Source organism: Pan paniscus, chromosome 3 (assembly GCF_029289425.2).
Source record: "Pan paniscus chromosome 3, NHGRI_mPanPan1-v2.0_pri, whole genome shotgun sequence".
Classification (NCBI taxonomy): Eukaryota; Metazoa; Chordata; class Mammalia; order Primates; family Hominidae; genus Pan; species Pan paniscus.
In genome coordinates this window covers 167,234,260-167,253,666 of record NC_073252.2, presented here as the reverse complement: position 1 = coordinate 167,253,666, position 19,407 = coordinate 167,234,260, and the positions used below count along the sequence as shown (strand labels likewise).

The 19,407-nt window shown below is 36.8% G+C and overlaps 1 protein-coding gene across 12 annotated transcripts in view; it reads left to right on the top strand.

The window, feature by feature from the left end:
• NEK1 (NIMA related kinase 1) overlaps positions 1-19,407 on the top strand; it is a 214,055-nt gene that overhangs the window by 135,285 nt on the left and 59,363 nt on the right. For all 12 annotated transcript variants that reach the window (XM_057302209.2, XM_063603986.1, XM_055111995.2 and 9 more), the window contains one exon: positions 8,611-8,763. In XM_057302209.2, the coding sequence (XP_057158192.2) occupies positions 8,611-8,763 (153 nt within the window). The remainder of the gene's footprint in view (positions 1-8,610; positions 8,764-19,407) is intronic.

Here is a 19,407-nt window from a genome sequence, read left to right as displayed (position 1 = left end):
CATGGCAAAGCCGCTGTAGCCAGAATCTAGAGAGGCATCTCTAGATTCCTCCTCTCTGGGCAGGGCATCTCTGAAAGAAAGGTAGCAGCCCCAGTCAGGAGCTTATAGAAAAAACTCCCATGTCCCTGGGACAGAGCACCTGGGGGAAGGGGCAGCTGTGGGCACAGCTTCAACAGACTTAAACTTTCCTGCCTGCTGGCTCTGAAGAGAGGAACAGATCTCTCACCACAGCGCTCAAGATCTGCTAAGGGACAGACTGCCTCTTCCAGTGGATTCTTGACCCCCGTGCCTCCTGACTGGGAGACACCTCCCAGCAGGGGACGACAGACACCTCAAACAGGAGAACTTCAGCTGGCATCTGGCGGGTGCCTCTCTGCGACGAAGCTTCCAGAGGAAGGATCAGGCAGCAATATTTGCTGTTCTGCAGCCTCCACTGGAGATACCCAGGCAAACAGGGTCTGGAATGGAACTTCAGTAAATTCCAGCAGACCTGCAGAAGAGGGGCCTGACTGTTAGAAGGAAAACTAACAACCAGAAAGCAATAGCATCAACATCAACAAAAAGGACACCCAAGCAAAAACCCCATCCAAAGGTCACCAACATCAAAGACCAAAGGTAGATAAATTCACGAAGATGAGGAAAAACCAACGCAAAAAGGCTGTAAATTCCCAAAACCAGAATGCCTCTTCTCCTCCAAAGTATCACAACTCCTTGCCAGTAAGGGAACAAAACTGGACGGAGAATGAGTTTGATGAATTGACAGAAGTAGGCTTCAGAAGGTGGGTAATAACAAACTCTCCAAGCTAAAGGAGTGTGTTTTAACCCAATGCAAGGAAGCTAAGAACCTTGATAAAAAGTTACAGGAACTATCACTAGAATAACCAGTTATGAGAACAACATAAATGACCTGATGGAGCTGAAAAACACAGCAAGAGAACTTTGTGAAGCATACACAAGTATCAATAGCCGAATCAATCAAGTGGAATAAAGGATATCAGGGATTGAAGATCAACCTAATGAAATAAAGAATGAAGACAAGATTAGAGAAAAAAGAATGAAAAGGAACAAACAACAGACCCTTCAAGAAATATGGGACTATGTGAAAAGACCAAATCTATGTTTGATTGGTGTACCTGAAAGTGACGAGGAGAATGGAACCAAGTTGGAAAACACACTTCAAGGTATTATCCAGGAGAACTTCCCCAACCTAGCAAGGCAGACCAACATTCAAATTCAGGAAATACAGAGAACGCCACAAAGATACTCCTTGCAAAGAGCAACCCCAAGACACATAATCATCAGATTCCCAAGGTTGAAATGAAGGAAAAAATGTTAAGGGCAGCCAAAGAGAAAGGTTGGATTACCCCCAAAGGGACGCCTATTGAACTAACAGCAGATCTCTCTGCAAAAACCCTACAAGCCAGAATAGAGTGGGGGCCAATATTCAACATTCTTAAAGAAAAGAATTTCAACCCAAAATTTCATATGCAGTCAAACTAAGCTTCATAAGTGAAAAAATCCTTTACGGACAAGCAAATGCTAAGGGATTTTGTCACCACCAGGCCTGCCTTATAAGAGCTCATGAAGGAAGCACTAAACTTGGAAAGGAAAAACCAGTACCAGCCACTGCAAAAGCATACCAAAATGTAAAGACCATTGACACTATGAAGAAACTGCATCTAACTAATGGGCAGAGTAACCGCTAGCATCATATGACAGGATCAAATTCACACATATCAATATTAACCTTAAATGTAAATGGGCTAAATGCCCCAATTAAAAGACACAGACTGGCAAATTGGATAAAGAGTCAAGACCCATCAGTGTGCTGTATTAAGGAGACCCATTTCATATTCAAGGGCACACATAGGCTCAAAATAAAGCAATGGAGGAATATTTACCAAGCAAATGAAAAGCAAAAAAAAAAAAAAAAAAAAAAAAAAAGCAGGGGTTGCAATCCTAGTCTCTGATAAAACAGACTTTAAAGCAACAAAGATCAAAAAGACAAAGAATGGCATTACATAATGGTAAAGGGATCAATGCAACGAGAAGCTCTAACTATCCTGAATATATATGCACCCAATACAAGAGCACCCAGATTCATAAAGCAAGTTCTTAGAGACCTACAAGGAGACTTAGACTCCCACATAATAATAGTGGGAGATTTAACACCCCACTGTCAATATTAGACATATCAACAAGACAGAAAATTAACAAGGATATTCAGGACTTGAACTCAGCTCTGCACCAAGCAGACCTAATAGACATCTACAGAACTCTCCACCCCAAATTAACAGAATGTACATTCTTCTCAGCACCACATAGCACTTATTCTAAAATTGACCACATAATTGGAAGTAAAACACTCCTCAGCAAATGCAAAAGAATGGAAATCATAACAAACAGTCTCTCAGACCACAGTGCAATCAAATTAGAACTGAGGATTAAGAAACTCCCTCAAAACCTCACAACTACATGGAAACTGAACAACCTGCTCCTGAATGACTACTGGGTAAATAATGAAATTAAGGCAGAAATAAATAAGTTCTTTGAAACCAATGAGAATAAAGACACACTGTACCAGAATCTCTGGGACACAGCTAAAGCAGTGTTTAGAGGGAAATTTATAGCACTAAATGCCCACAGGAGAAAATGGGAAAGACCTAAAATTGACACCCTAACATCACAATTAAAAGAACTAGAGAAGCAAGAGCAAACAAATTCAAAAGCTAGCAGAAGACAAGAAATAACTAAGATCAGAGCAGAACTGAAAGAAGATAGAGACATGAAAAGCCCTTCAAAAAAAAATCCTGAATCCAGGAGCTGGTTTTTTGAAAAGATTAACAAAATAGATAGACGGCTAGCCAGACTAATGAAGAAAAGAAGAATCAAATAGACACAATAAAAAATGATAAAGGGGATATCACCACTGATCCCACAGAAATACAGACTACCATCAGAGAATACTATAAACACCTCTATGCAAATAAACTAGTAAATCTAGAAGAAATAGATACATTCCTGGACATATACACCCTCCCAAGACTAAACCAGGAAGAAGTTGAATCCCTGAAAATAGACCAATAACAAGTTCTGAAATTCAGGCAGTAATTAATAGCCTACCAACCAAAAAAAGCCCAGGACCAGACAGATTCACAGCCGAATTCTACCAGAGGTACAGAGGAGCTGGTACCATTCCTTCTGAAACTATTCCAAACAACAGAAAAAGAGGGACTCCTCCCTAACTAATTTTATGAGACCAGCATCATCCTGATACCAAAACCATCAGTTGGTTTGTCATTGTTTCATGCAATTCAGAGTAAATTGCAGACATTGGTATACCTTGCCCTAAGTATTTCACAGCATGTAATTATTTATTAGAGTTCAATGTTTGTTTTTTCATTTATGTTAAATTTACATGCAATGAAATGCACACATTACAAATATGTATTTACTGGTTTTTAACAAATGCTGGGAGCTACAAAATAAGAACCCCCATCAAGATACGGAACATTAACATCACCCCAGAAAGTTTGCCCCTGCCTAATCGTTCTCTGTTCTTATCCTCCCAGGGGCAACTTTTTCTGAATTTTTTTTCTACCTTAGATTAAATGTTCCTGTTCTAGAATATCATATAAACAGACTCTAATAGTTTGTATTCTTTTATGTCTGGCTTCTTTCACTCAAGCATAATGATTATTTTTCCCTAATCTCTCACCTCTGGCTGAAAGCATAATGATTTTTGAGATTCATCTGTGTTGTAATTATTAATAGCTTGTTCTTTTTAAAAAAATCTTTGCTTTATTAAAAGTTTTCTTTGTTTGATATTGATATAGTCACTCCTACTTTGTTTTGCTCAGTGTTAACCTGGTATATCTTTATCCTTTTTTTTCCTCTTAATCTGTATGTGTCTTTATATTTAACATGGGTTTCTTGTGGGCAGCATATTGTTAAATTTATTTTTAATCCTTTAAAATAACCTTTAACTGGTATGTTTAGATCATTTACATTTAATGTGATTATTAATGTGATTGGATTTAAATCCAGATGCTCCTCAATTTACAATGGGATTACAGTCTAATAAACCCATTGTAAAGTTGAAAAAATCTTAAGTTGAACCATCATAAGTCAGGGACTGTCTGTGTACCATTTTTCTATTTGTTTTTTGTTTGCCTCATCTATGCTTTCTTTCCTTTTTCCTCCTGTTTTGCATTATTTGGGGTTAGTTATTTTTTATTATTCCATTTTACCTCTGTTGTTGAATTATTAGCTATAGCTCATTGTTATTTCAGTGTTTGCTTCAGAGTTTATAGTGTATTATTGTAGCACAGTGTATTAACTTAGCACAGCCTATCTTCAATTGAGTTATACTTCATATATGGTATAAGATTATTACAATAATATACAGTCGACCCTTGAATAATATAGGGGTGGGGGGTGTTGAATCCCCTGTGTAGTCAAAAATCCGTGCGTAACTCTTAACTCCCCCAAAATTTAACTAGTAATAGCCTACTGTTGACCAGAAGCCTTATCAATAACATAAAGCCAATTAACACATATTTTACATGTTATACATATTATATACTATATTCTCATAATAGGAATCAAGAGAAAAGAAAATGTTACTAAGAGAATGATAAGAATGAGAAAATATATTTACTATTAAGTGGAAATGGATCATCATAAAAGCCTTCATCCGCATCATCTTCACATTGAGTAGGCTGAAGAGGAGGAAGTTGGGGGGTTGGTCTTGGCGTCTGAGGGGTGGCATAGGTGGAAGAAAATTTGTTTATAAGTGAACCCTGGCATCTCAAAACTTTGTTTGAGGGTCACCTGTACTTACATTTGTTCCCTCCCAACCTTTGGTGCTATTTTTTTTTATGCTATAAATCCCATAATACAGCAGAGTCATTTATTCTTTAAAAAGATTTAAATAATAAGAGAAAAAACTATTTTGTGTCTACCCATGTAGTTTTCATTTCTTTTGTGTAGAAGATATCTATTTTGTATCATTTTTCTTCTGCCTGAAGGACTTCCTTTAAGATTTTTTGTAGTACAGTCCTGCTGGTGATTCTTTCAACATTTGTATGTCTGTAAAAGTTTTTATTTTAAAGACATACAAATGTCTGTAAAAGTTTTTATTTTTATTTTATTTAGCCTTCCTTTTGCAAAGATATTTTTTCTGAGACATAGAATTCTAAATTGAAATTTTTTTCTTTTAGTACTTTAATGATGCTGCTCCACTGTCATCTTATGCACATTACTTGTGATGAGAAGTCTTCTGTTACCCTCATTTTTAGTTTTATTCGTCTGTGTCTTTTTTCTCTGACTCCTTTTCAGATTTTTCCCTGTAGCCTTGGTTTCAGTGAATTTGATTGTGATGTGCCTTGATGTCACTTTCATCATGTTTCTTTTGCTTGGGTTTTGTTGAGCATCTTGGATTTATGAGTTTATAGTTTTCATCAAACTTGAAAAACTCGTGGCCATTATTTATTCTATTTTTTTTTCTGTCTTCAGTATGAATGGACGAGTTCAATGGACAGGTTCATTTATATGAACTTCATTAGGACAAGTTCAGTATGGATCTTATTAATGTTTTCTTTACCTCTATCATGGTCAGTCTTCTCTCTAGCTTGTTGAACATATGGAATTCAGTTACAATGACAGTTATAAATGTCCTTGTCTACTAGTTACATCATCTCTGTCATTATAGAGTTGGATTGGATTCATTGATTTTTTTCTTCCTTTTTTATAGTTAATATTCTGTTTCTGTGCATGCTTGATAATTTTTTGGGGGCGTCCAAATGTTGTGAATTTTAATATTTGTGCTATGTATTTTTGTATTTCTATAAATATTCTTGACCTTTATTCTTGGACACAATTTAGTTACCTGTGCATAGCTTGGCTCTTTCAAGTCTTGCTTTTAAGCTTTGTTAGTTGGAACAAAGCAGCAATCTATATTATTAGTATTTATTAGTATTACTGTGCATTAGCGTACTGCTAATCTTTTACCTTTTCTGCATCAACAACCTTTCTGAATAATCTGCCTTGTGCCTTGTGAATTATAAATCAGTCTTTTTTGGCTGATGGGAATAGGAACTCTTTCTGGCACTGTGTGAACTCGAAGTATTGTTACCTCTGCTTCTTTTGAGTGGTCTTTTCTCTAAACTTTCTCTAAAATTTCTTTATACATTATGTACTGATATGCTGATCAGTACTCAAGTAAAGACTCAAAGGGGCTTTTTACAATTTTCCTGAGTTCTCTCTCTGTGAAACGTATTACTTCAGTACTCCTATCTTGCAAACACTAGCCACTTTGGCCTCCCTAGACTCCCATTTCCACCTCCTCAGCTCAGAGAGACCATTGACTCCACCTCTGTTTTCCCTCCCTGCATTGAAGGGGTTAAATTCCAGTGGTGGGGGGGACAGGAGGGTTTCTCTTATGAACATTTAGTTATCCCAGTTTTGTTTGTTAGAACTTTTTCCCCTTTTGAATTTCTTTGGCATATTTGTCAAACATCAAATGACTGTAAGTTATGGGTCTATTTCTGGGTTCTCTACTCTATTTTAACCATCCTTTAAGAAATTCCTCTTGGTAATCATTTTGGCTGTATGAAACTAATTATTATCTGCTAATTTGCATGTACTTTCATGGAACTGGTACATTAACTGTATCAATATGTATTAGGTTACCATTGAATGTCTATATACCTTATGCCTCATAATACATAATATTATATCCTGTATGTTACTACTAGGTACCTGTATACTTCATATATTATTACCAAATATTCTAAAGACTCAAACTTCAGTATATAATTTTTATATATTGCTTTGATAAATGTTATTAAAATGGTTTACCCCAAATTATTATTGTCAATAAGGAAGTAGCAGTTATTTGCCTACTTATGATAAATAAAGCAGGACAAATTTTCTTAGAAATACTTTTCTCTGCTTTTTAATCCATATGTATGTTTATTTTAAGATTTGTTTTCTATTTTTTCTGTTTAATATATAGAAATGAAATACTAATTTGTTTCTTCTATTTTTATATTCCCCCCAATTGTATTTACTTATCTTAGTTTTTTCTATTTTTTCACATAAAGATTTTATAGAAACATAATACAGGTTGAGCATTTCTAATCCAAAATCTGAAATCCAAAATGCCCCAAAATCTGAAACTTTTGAGTACCAGTGTGACACCCCCACATCTGACCCCATGTGATGTGTCAAAGTCAAAGTGAAGGTACACAACACATGGTTTATTCAGCATCCCCAAGGACAAAAAGACCCTCCAGCCATTTTAAAAAGCTATCTGATAGAATACCTTCTCATCCCTTCAGATCCCTTTCTGATCCCTCAGCTGCTTCTGATATTTCTTTTTGCCCATAAAATGAAAGACAGCATAGAGTAACCTTTTAATCAAAATCCAGTTTCGTGGGTGGAGACTGAAAGCCTGCGGTTGCTTAACAGCTCTCAGGTATTCTGGTGATAATACTGTGCTGCTTAGTTATCTTAAACACATTTTTTCACTGTAATGGTATGTCTCTCTTTTTTTTTTTTTGAGACGGAGTCTCGCTCTGTCGCCCAGGCTGGAGTGCAGTGGCGCGATCTCGGCTCACTGCAAGCTCCGCCTCCTGGGTTCACGCCATTCTCCTGCCTCAGCCTCCCGAGTAGCTGGGACTACAGGCGCCCGCTACCACGCCCGGCTAATTTTTTTGTATTTTTAGTAGAGACGGGGTTTCACCGTGTTAGCCAGGATGGTCTCGATCTCCTGACCTCGTGATCCGCCCGCCTCGGCCTCCCAAGTCTCTCTTTTTTTTAACTATGAAGTATTTTTGTGTGAACAAGTGTAAGAAAATGATTGCTTATTAGCAGCATATAAACTCACAGTCAGGAATGATGGTGATGCCAAACAACCATAGAGGGCCCACATGGGTGGCCAAGACAGTGACACTATTGCTTTCTGATAGTTCTATGTATATGAACTTTGTTTTGTTCACAAAATTGTTTAAAATATTATATAAAATTACCTCAAGTCTGTGTGTATAAGATGGATGTAAAACATAAATGAGGCCCTTTGTGGTGGTTCACACCTATAATCCCAGCACTTTGGGAAGCCAAGGTGGGAGGATCACTTGAGCCCAGGAGTCCAAGACTAGCCTGGGCAACATAGTGAGACTCTATCTCTTAAAAAACAAACAAATGAATTTCATGTTTAGACTTTGGTCCCATCAACAAGATTCTCGTTATGTATATGCACATATTTCAAAGTCTGAAAAAAATTCAAAATCCAAAACACTTCTGGCCCCAAGCATTTCAGATAAGAGATACTCAGTCTGTATTAATTTATGTTTTTTCCTATTTTTATATTCCCCAAAACTAGAATTTAATTCATATTCTACAAGGCAATTGTAGATATATTTTTATTGCTAGTTTCATTTGCTTCTGTTCTCGCCATTATTCATCATTCTTTCCCTGAAAGTCTTTGTGATATAACCTTTTTTTCTCATGAACCACTCAATTGGATAAAAGACTCAAAATCTGCCTTACCATGCAGTATTATTATACTGTTATTGAAAATTGTTTCTTTGTATATTTTTCTTATAGGACATACAGTGGGAGAAGTTATTAAATTAGGTCCTAATGGATCTCCAAGAAGAGCCTGGGGGAAAAGTCCGACAGATTCTGTTCTAAAGATACTTGGAGAAGCTGAACTACAACTTCAGACAGAACTATTAGAAAATACAACTATTAGAAGTGGTAAGGAGAAACTGGTAGTTTTTCTATACTAGAAGTAATATTATTAAAAATCTAATTACGTATTTTAAGATGTTTCCATTTTAAGTGAATTATTTTTAATTATCTTTCTCTTATAATAATTTTTTAATTAGATTGAGAATGATTGTGTTTTCTAGGGGGATTGTCCAAATGGTAGTCTTGAGTTTTGACCTGATAGACCTGGATGGGATCTAAAAGGAAAATGAAGTGTGTATGGGTGGAGTTGGAAAAGTCAGAATGATGTTTTACATGAAAACAGATATAGGAGAAATGCACTGAGATGAATTGTGTCTGTTTTGATATGGATTCAAGAATGAGATTGACTAAAAGGTATTTTAGTAGGTATGACAGACATTATTAATTCTAGGACTGGGGAAGGAGAGTTGTCATGAGGCAGGAGGAAATATTCCTGATCCATGAGTTTTGTGGCCTTTGGTATTACAGCTGTGCATCAAGAAGAGTGGCTATGTATGAAACAGGTATTTTCAGATTAAACAGCTTGTTTAAATGATGAGGAAGTGGAGTGTACTTTTCCTCTTTTTAGAAGTTGTGTCTAGGCAGGAGTGTGTGTTGCACTTTTGTGTTCTTTTTCCTTCTCTATCTCTCTCACTCTTTTTCTCTGTCTCCCCTTAAAAAGCTTCTAGTGACACTCATATCCAGAGCTGGTGGAAAAATAACCTAGGAGATGACACTGCTGATATGTTCAATAATGGAATTAGCCAGATGCTGAGAATTAGCCAGTGAAATGAACCTATACACATGTTACTGAAGTGGCAAAAGTAGGCTGCTAATAATTCTGTTATTTTCTTTAATATTAAAGGGAGAAAACAATTTGAATTGAGAAATACAGTCATCTGCAAAAAAGGCAAAAAGTGTATATGTTTGTAATTAATTTGTTCACATTCTCATATAAGGAAATTTTGCAGTTGTATGCCAAATACTAATTAAAAATACTAATAACTTTTTCAAAATGTTCCAGGCTTTATTCAAGACAAAAAATGCCTTCAGGCTCTAACATTTTTTTAAATAATAATAATAATTTTACTCTGCAGTGCAAAACTCTCTGGAAAAAAATGAGAAAAAAAATTCAGATTTTTTTGTAGTCTAAAAGCTCTATAATATGCTGATGCTCATTAACACTATTACTTTTAAAATATTAGATTCTGATTCCTTGATGTCATTTTATTAATTAAATATATGCAATTTGGTGTACAGTAATACTTAAACCACATAAAAATTGGGCTTTCATTCTTCGTATTCATCATAATCCATTTGCACAGAATTGGAACTGAGAAATAACTTATGATTTCTCTTCATTCAGTCACCAACTATTTATTGAACACTTCTTAGTTGTGTTCACTATTATATGTTAGATGGTAAGCTATAAAGGAAAAAAAAGATCATTCTTGCTCTCAGAGGACAGACAAAAATGAAAACAAATAATAACATTGCGTGAAAAGGACAAGAATAAAAAGTACCCACAAAGTTCAGAATTAATGCAGAGATATTTAGGTAATTAACTTTATCTTGTATTGTCAAGAAAGACATCCCAGACCTGTTATCTCCCCTCTTCTTTTTCTCCCAAATACGTTTACTGGGAAGAATATGCTCTGTATTGGGATTTTAAGCCAAAGAAGTGACAGTTGTTACCATCATCGAAATCACATGTGGCAAAATCTGTGTTACAGATGTTTTTTGTGAAATGCTCTGCGGCCACAGCTGAGGTAGCTTTACTTTATCAGTACTATATGCCGTTATTAATGATAACACATATGGCCCTTTTGGGTAAGGGAGAGCCACAAGACAATAAGCAATTTTGGGACCACAGATGAGGTGGCTTTTCTTTATCAGTACCATACGGTTTTATTAATGACAATATATATGGCCCTTTTAGGTAAGGGAAAGCCACAGAGAATAAGCAATTTTTGGGTGTATCAAAGATTTTTTTTCAAATAACTCATAAGGTAGATAAGGGGGAGAATGAAATTCCAGGCAGTATGCTATTCTAGTATATGCAAAGACAAAGGTTTAGCTCATGTGTATGTGGAGGTAGCTTCACGTGGTAGAAAGAGAATGGGCTTTGGTTCCAATCCTGGCTTTATTACTTGCTCAGCAACAATGGATAAGTTCCTCTGACTTTGGCATTCATTTCCTCCATGTGTAGAATGGAAACACTACTATCAAGGCTTGTTTTGTGTATTAAATGAGAAACATAAAAGATCCTTGGTGTTCTTTATTTTAGTCTTCCAATTCTTATGTCAGTGTCTCCTTAGTCATTCTGATTGCTTGAAATTCTTTCTGTAATAGATTCCTTAGGAAGGACTTGTGTGAACACTACACTCATAGATTTTCCATTTTCATAACAGTTTGTCTTATGACTTTATTTGTGAGGGTCGATTTGGCTGCATGTAAAATCCTTGGCTTACTTTTTTTTCCTTGACTGTCTTTAATATATAGTTTAATTATATTCTGGCATAAAACATTGCTGCAGAAAGTCTGATGGCAGTTTTATTTTCTTTACCTTATAAGTGATTTGGTCTTTTTGCTTGGATGCTCAGAGTATATCTTTCTTTTTACTTAAAGTCCAATCATTTTCTTAAAATATATTTTGGCATTGAGTTTATTTTTCTAGTACAGTACATAGTGGGGTTTTTTTGTTTGTTTAATAGACCTTTTCTTATAGGAGTTTTGGATACATAGTGATATGGTTTGGCTCTGTGTCCCCACCCAAATCTCATCTTATAGCTCCCATGATTCCCACGTGTTATGAGAGGAACCTGGTGGGAGATGCCTGAATTATGGGGGCAGGTCTTTCCTATGCTATTCTCGTAATAGTGAATGGATCTCACGAGATCTGATGGTTTTTAAAAAATGAGAGTTTCTCTGTACAAGCTTTTTTTTTTTTAACCTGCCACCATCCATGTAAGATGTGACTTGCTCCTCCTTGCCTTCTGCCATGATCGTGACGCCTCCCCAGCCATGTGGAACTGTGAGTTCAGTTGTACCGCTTTCTTTTATGAATTTCCCAGCCTCAGGCATGTCCTTATCAGCAGCATGAAAACGGACTAATACACGTAGCAAAATTGAGTGAAAAGTACAGAGTTCCTGTATATGCCCTTCCCCCATACACACACAGCCTCCCCCACCATCAATAGCCCACACCAGAGAGGTACGTTTGTTTTAATCAATAGACCAATGTTGACACATCATTATCACCAAAGTGTATAGTTTACATTAAAATTTACTCTTGGTGCTTTAATTGCCCTGGGTTTTGACAAATGTATAATGCTATGTAACCACTATTATTACACAAGAATTTGCTGCCCCAAGAATCCCCTGTGCTCTGCTTATATTATCCCTCCCTTTCTTCCAAACCCTGGCAACCACTGATTATTTTACTATCTCCGTAGTTTTGTCTTTTCCAGAATGTCATGTAATTGGACTCATACAGTGTGTACTCTTTTCAGATTGGATGGTTTCACTTAGTAATATACACTTAAGGTTCCTCTGTAATCTTTTTGTGTCTCAATAGCTCATTACTTTTTAGCGCAGAATATTACATTGTATGGATGTGCCACAGTTTATTTATTCACTTTCAAGATGTACTGAAAGACATCGTGATTGCTTCCAAGTGATAGCAATTATGAATAAAGATGATATAAACATCTATGAGCAGGTTTTTGTGTGGACTTAAGTTTTCATTTGGGTGAATACAGAGGAATACAGTTGCTGGATTGTCTAGTAAGAGTATGTTTAGTTTTGTAAGAAACCACCAGTCTCCCAAAGTGTCTGTACCATTTTGCAGTGTATGAATGAGAGTTCTTTTTACTCCATGTCCTCTCCAGCATTTGGTGTTGTCAGTGTTTTGGATTTTGGTTATTTTAGTTGCTGTGTAGTGGTATCTTGTTGTTGTTTTTATTTGCAATCTCCTAATAACATATGATGTTGAACCTCTTTTCATATGATTCTTACTATATGCTGCTTTGCCACCTGTATACCTTAGTGAGTTGCCTGTTGAGATCTTTCACCCATTTTTAAATTGGGTACTTTATTTTCTTATTGTTGAGTTTAAGAATTCTTAGTATATTTTGGTTAATGGTCCTTTATCAAATATGTCTTTTGCAAATACGGATTGAGTATCTCTTATCTGAAATGCTTGGGATCAGAAGTGTTTTGGATTGGGTTTTTTTCAGATTTTGGACTGTTTGCATTATACCAGTTGAGTATCTCTAATCCGTAAATCCAAAATCTGAAATGCTCCAATGAACATTCCTTTGGGCATTATAACAATGTTCCAAAAGGTTCATATTTTGGAGCATTTTGGATTAGAGATAGTCAACCTGTATTTTCTCCTAGTCTGTGGCTTTTCTTCATGTTCTCTTGACATTGTCTTTTTTTTTTTTTTTTTGAGATGGGGTCTCACTCTGTTGCCCAGGCTGGAGTGCAGTGTTGCAACATGGCTCACTGCAGCCTCAACCTCCCTGGGCCCAGGTGATCCTTCCACCTTAACTTCCTGAATAGCTAGGACGACAGGTATGCACCACCATGCCTGGCTAATTTTTGTATTTTTAGTAGAGAGAGGGTTTGCCCATGTGATCCTCCCACCTCAAACCCCCAAGTAGCTGGGACCACCAGTGTGCATCATTGTGCCTGGCTAATTTTTGTATTTTTTGTAGAGATGGTGTTTCTCCGTGTTGCTTAGGCTGGTCTCAAACTTCTGAGGTCAAGTGAACCATCCGCTTCAGCCTCCCAAAGTGCTGGGATTACTGGTGTGAGCCACTGCACCCGGCCTAGTTTTGCATTTTATATTTAGTTATGTGATGTATTTGGAGTAAATATTTTTGAAGAGTTATAAGGTCTGTGTCTAGATACATTTTTTTCATAAGTAGATTTACAGTGTTTTTTTAGCACCACTTACTGTAAATACTATTCCTTCTTCGATGAATTATCTTTGCTCCTTTGCCAAAGATCAGTTGACTATATCTGTATGGGGCCATTTCTGAACTCTGTATCCATTCCATTCAACTTTTTTCCTGTTCTTTTGCCAGTACCCCAGTATCCTGATTACTGTAGCTTTATAGTATTTCTTGAAGTCACATAGTGTCAGTCCCCCAACTTTGTTCTCCTTCAATTATGTATTGGCTATTCTGGGTCTTTTGTATATCCATATAAACTTTAGAGTTATTATGTCTGTATCCACAGAAGAGCTTGCTGGGTTGGCTGGGATTATGTTAAATCCAGAGATCAAGTTGGAAAAAAACTGACATCTTAATGATATTGAAGCTTCCTGTCCATAAGTTTGAGATATCTCTTTATTGTTCTTTAATTTTTTCATCAGTTTTGTAGTCTTCATCATAGTATATCTTTTTAATATGTAGCTTCCGGTCTTTTTTTCCCCTGTCAGTTTTAGGAGTCTTTTTTTATCCTCTCAATTTTAGGACAGTACTCTTGAATTATTGCCTGCCTTCTTCCCTCCCCTCCCCTCCCCTCCTCTCCTTTCTCCTCCTCTCCCCTCCCTCTCCCTCCTTCTCCCCTCCCCCCTTCTTTCTCTCCTTCCTTACTTCCTTCCTTCTCTCCCCCTGCCCCGCACTTTCTCTCTTTTTCCCTTTCTCCTTTTCTCCCTTTCTTTCTTTTTTCTAACAGCAATGGAGTCTTGCTATGTTCCCCAGGCTGGTCTTGAACTCATGGCCTCAAGTGATCCGCCTGCCTCAGCCTCCAAAGGGCTGGGATTGTAGGCATGTGCCACCATACTGGGCATCTAGTATTCTGTTTTTTTTTCTCCAGTCTTTGGGAATTTCCACTTTGTATATTTTGGGTCGTCTTTGCCTTTCCTCTCAGTCAGTTGCTCTTTTTTCTTAATGTTTTATTAACTATTGTGGGTACATAGTAGGTGTATATATTTATTGGGTACATGAGGTATTTTGATACAGATATGCAATGCATAGTAATCACATGAGGGTAAATGGGTCACATAAAGCATTTATCCTTTCTTTGTATTACAAACAGTCCAATTCTACTATTTTAGTTATTTTTAAATGCACAATATATTATTCTTGACTTAACTCTAGTCACCTAGTTGTGCTATCAAATACTGGATCATATACATTCTGTCTAACTGTATTTTTGTACTCATTAACCATCCCCCACCACCCACCACCACCACCCTTCCCAGCCTCTAGTAACTACCATTCTGCTCTCTTTATCACCATGAGTTCAGTTATTTTAATTGTTAACTCCCACAAATAAGTGAGAACATGTGAGATTTGTCTTTCTGTGCCTGTCTTATATCACTTAATATAATGACCTCCAGTTCCATACATGAAACTGACAGGATCTCATTCTTTTTTTGTGGCTGAATAGTACTCCATTGTGTATATGTCCCACATTTTCTTTATCCATTCAACTGTTTATAGACATTTAGGTTGCTTCTAAATCTTCGCTGTTGTAAATAGTGCTGCAATAAACATGGAACTGCAGATATCTGTTTGATATACTGATTTCCTTTCTTTTGGATATATACCCAGCAGTGGGATTGCTGGATCATATGGTAGCTATATTTTTAGTTTCTGGAGGAACCTCCAAACAGTTATATATGTCTAGAAATTTATCCATTTCTTCTAAGTTTTCCAATCTATTGAAATACAGCTGCTCATAGTAGCTTCTAAAGATCCTTTTAATTTCTGCAGTATCAGTTGTATTATAATTCCTCCTTTTTCATCTCTGATTTTGTTTGCTTGGGTCTTCTCTCTTTTTCTTAGTCTGGATAAAGGTTTGTTGATTTTGTTCATCTTTTCAAAAAGCCAACTTTTGATTTCATTTATCTTTTGTATTCTTTGTTTCTATTTTATTTATTTATGCACTCATCTTTATTATTTCTTTTCTTCTACTACTTCTGGGCTTACTTTGCTCTTGCTTTTGTAGTTCTTTAAGATGGATCATTAGATTGTCTACTTGAAGTTTTTCCTCTTTTTTGATTTAGGGACCGATAGCTATAAACTTCCGTCTTAGTACTGCTTTTGCTGTATCCCAGAGGTATTGGTATATTGTGTTTCCATTATCATTTGTTTCAAAATTTTTTTCAATTTCCTTCTTAATTTCTTCATTGACCCACTGTTTATTCAGAAGCATATTGTTTAATTTCCATGTGTTTGTATAGTTTCCAAAAATTCCTCTTGTTATTGATGTCTAGTTTTCTTCCATTGTGGTCAGAGAAGAAACTTGGTATAATTTCAGGTTTTTTGAATGTTTTAAGACTTGTTTTGTGATCTAACATATGTTCTATCCTTGAGAATGATTCATGTACTGAGGAGAAGAAGCCGTATTCTGCAGCTGTTAGATGAAATGTTCTGTAGCTATCGATTAGGTCCATTTGGTCTACAATACAGATGAAGTCTGATGTTTCTTTTCTTTTTTTTATTTTTCTTTTGCTGCTACTTGCAGAGCTGTGATGACCCCTAGGCAGTGCTACTAGAGTCAGCTAAGTCTGATGTTTCTATGTCGATTTTCTGCCTAGATGATCTGTTCAATGCTGAGAGAATAGTGTTAAAGTCTCCAGGTATTATTGTATTGGGGGCTATCTCTCACTTTGACTCTAATAATATTTCCTGTACATGTATGGGTACTCCAGTATTGGATGCATATATATTTATAACTGTTATATCCTCTTGCTGAATTGACCATTTTATAATTATATAATGACCTTATTTGTATCTTTTTATAGTTCTTGTCTTGAAATCTATTTTGTCTCATGTAAGCATAGTTACTTCTGCCCTTTTTTGGTTTCTATTGGCATAGAATATCTTTATTCATCCCTTTATTTTTGGTCTGTGTGTGTCTTTATAGGTGAAGTCTGTTTCTTGTAGGCAACTGTTCATTGAGTCTTCTTTTTTTTTTTTTTTTTTGATTATGCTTCAAGTTCTAGGGTACATGTGCACAACGTGCAGGTTTGATACATAGGTATACATGTGCCATGTTGGTTTGCTGCACCCATCAACTCATCATTTACATTAGGTATTTCTTGTAATGCTATCCCTCTGCCAGGCCCCAACCCCCCAACATGCCCCAGTGTGTGATGTTCCCTGCCCTGTGTCAAAGTAATCTCATTGTTCAGTTCCCACCTATGAGTGAGAACATGTGGTGTTTGGTTTTCTGTCCTTGTGATAGTTTGCTGAGAATGATGGTTTCCAGCTTCATCCATGTCCCTGCAAAGGACATGAACTCATCCTTTCTTATGGCTGTGTAGTATTCCATGGTGTATATGTGCCACATTTTCTTAATCCAGTCTATCATTGATGGCATTTGGGTTGGTTCCAAGTCTTTGCTATTGTGAATAGTGCCACCATAAACATACATGTGCATGTGTCTTAAAGGAGCATGATTTATAATCCTTTGGGTGTATACCCAGTAATGGGATTTCTGGGTCAAATGGTAATTATAGTTCTAGAGCCTTGAGGAATTGCCACACTGTCTTCCACAATGGTTGAACCAATTTACACTCCCACCAACAGTGTAAAAGCGTTCCTATTTCTCCACATCCTCTCCAGCACCTGTTGTTTCCTCACTTTTTAATGATTGCCATTCTAACTGGTGTGAAATGGTATCTCATTGTGGCTTTGATTTGCATTTCTCTAATGACCAGTGATGATGAGCATTTTTTCATATGTTTGTTGGCCACATAAATGTCTTCTTTTGAGAAGTTTCTGTTCATATCCTTTTCCCCACCTTTTGATGGGGTTGTTTTTTTCTTGTAACTTTGCTTAAGTTCTTTGTAGATTCTGGATATTAGCCCTTTGTCAGATGGGTAGATTGCAGAAGTTTTCTCCCATTCTGTAGGTTGACTGTTGATTATGATTGTGGTTTCTTTTGCCATGCAGAAGCTCTTTAGTTTAATTAGATCCCATTTGTCTATTTTGGCTTTTGTTGCCATTGCTTTTGGTGTTTTAGTCATGAAGTCCTTGCCCATGCCTATGTCCTGAATGGTATTGCCTAGGGTTTTCTTCTAGGGTTTCTATGGTTTTAGGTCTAACATTTAAGTCTTTAATCCATCTTGAATTAATTTTTGTATAAGGTGTAAGGAAGGGATCCAGTTTTAGCTTTCTATATATGGCTAGCCAGTTTTCCCAGCACCATTTATTAAATAGGGAATCCTTTCCCCATTTCTCGTTTTTGTCAGGTTTGTTAAAGATCAGATGGTTGTAGATGTGTGGCATTATTTCTGAAGCCTCTGTTCTGTTCTATTGGTCTATGTATCTGTTTTGGTACCAGTACCATGCTGTTTTGGTTACTGTAGCCTTTTAGTACCGAGACCATCTCGGTCAGGGAGACCCTAACCCAGCCGCACTAGAGGAATTAAAGACACAGGAATATAGAGGTGTGAAGTGGGAAATCAGGGGTCTCACAGCTTTCAGAGCTGAGAGCCCCGAACAGAGATTTACCTACGTATTTATTAACAGTAAGCCAGTCATTAGCATTGTTTCTATAGATATTAAATTAACTAAAAATATCCCTTATGGGAAATGAAGGAATGGGCCAAATTAAAGGAATAGGTTGGGCTAGTTAACTGCAGCAGGAGCATGTCCTTAAGGCACAGATCGCTCATGCTATTGTTTGTGGCTTAAGAATGCCTTTGAACAGTTTTCTGCCCTGGGCGGGCCAGGTGTTCCTTGCCCTCATTCCAGTAAACCCACAACCTTCCAGCATGGGCGTTATGGCCATCATGAACATGTCACAGTGCTGCAGAGATTTTGTTTATAGCCAGTTTTGGGGCCAGTTTATGGCCAGATTTTGGGGGGCTTGTACCCAACATTGTAGTATAGTTTGAAGTCAGGTAGCATGATGCCTCCAGGTTTGTTCTTTTGGCTTAGGATTGTCTTGGCAATGTGGGTTCTTTTTTGGTTCCATATGAACTTTAAAGTAGTTTTTTCCAATTCTGTGGTAGCTTGATGGGAATGGCATTGAATCTATAAATTACTTTGGGCAGTGTGTCCATTTTCACGATATTGATTCTTCCTATCCATGAGCATGGAATATTCTTCCATTTGTTTGTGTCCTCTTTTATTTCATTGAGCAGTGGTTTGTAGTTCTTCTTGAAGATGTCCTTCACATCCCTTGTAAGTTGAATTCCTAGGTATTTTATTCTCTTTGTAGCTATTGTGAATGGGAGTTCACTCATGATTTGGCTCTATGTGTGTCTGTTAATGGTGTATAGGAATGCTTGTGATTTTTGCACATTGATTTTGTATCCTGAGACTTTGCTGAAGTTGCTTATCAGCTTAAGGAAATTTGGGGCTGAGACGATAGGGTTTTAAATATACAATCATGTCATCTGCAAACAGGGACAATTTGACTTCCTCTTTTCCTAACTGAATACTTTTTATTTCTTTCTCTTGCCTCATTGCCCTGGCCAGAACTTCCAACACTATGTTGAATAGGAGTGGTGAGAGAGGGCATCCTTGTCTTGTGCCAGTTTTCAAAGGGAATGCTTCCAGTTTTTGCCCATTCAGTATGATACTGGCTGTGGGTTTGTCATAAATAGTTCTTATTATTTTGAGATATGTTCCGTCAATACCTAGTTTATTGAGAGTTTTTAGCATGAAGGGCTGTTGAATTTTGTTGAAGGCCTTCTCT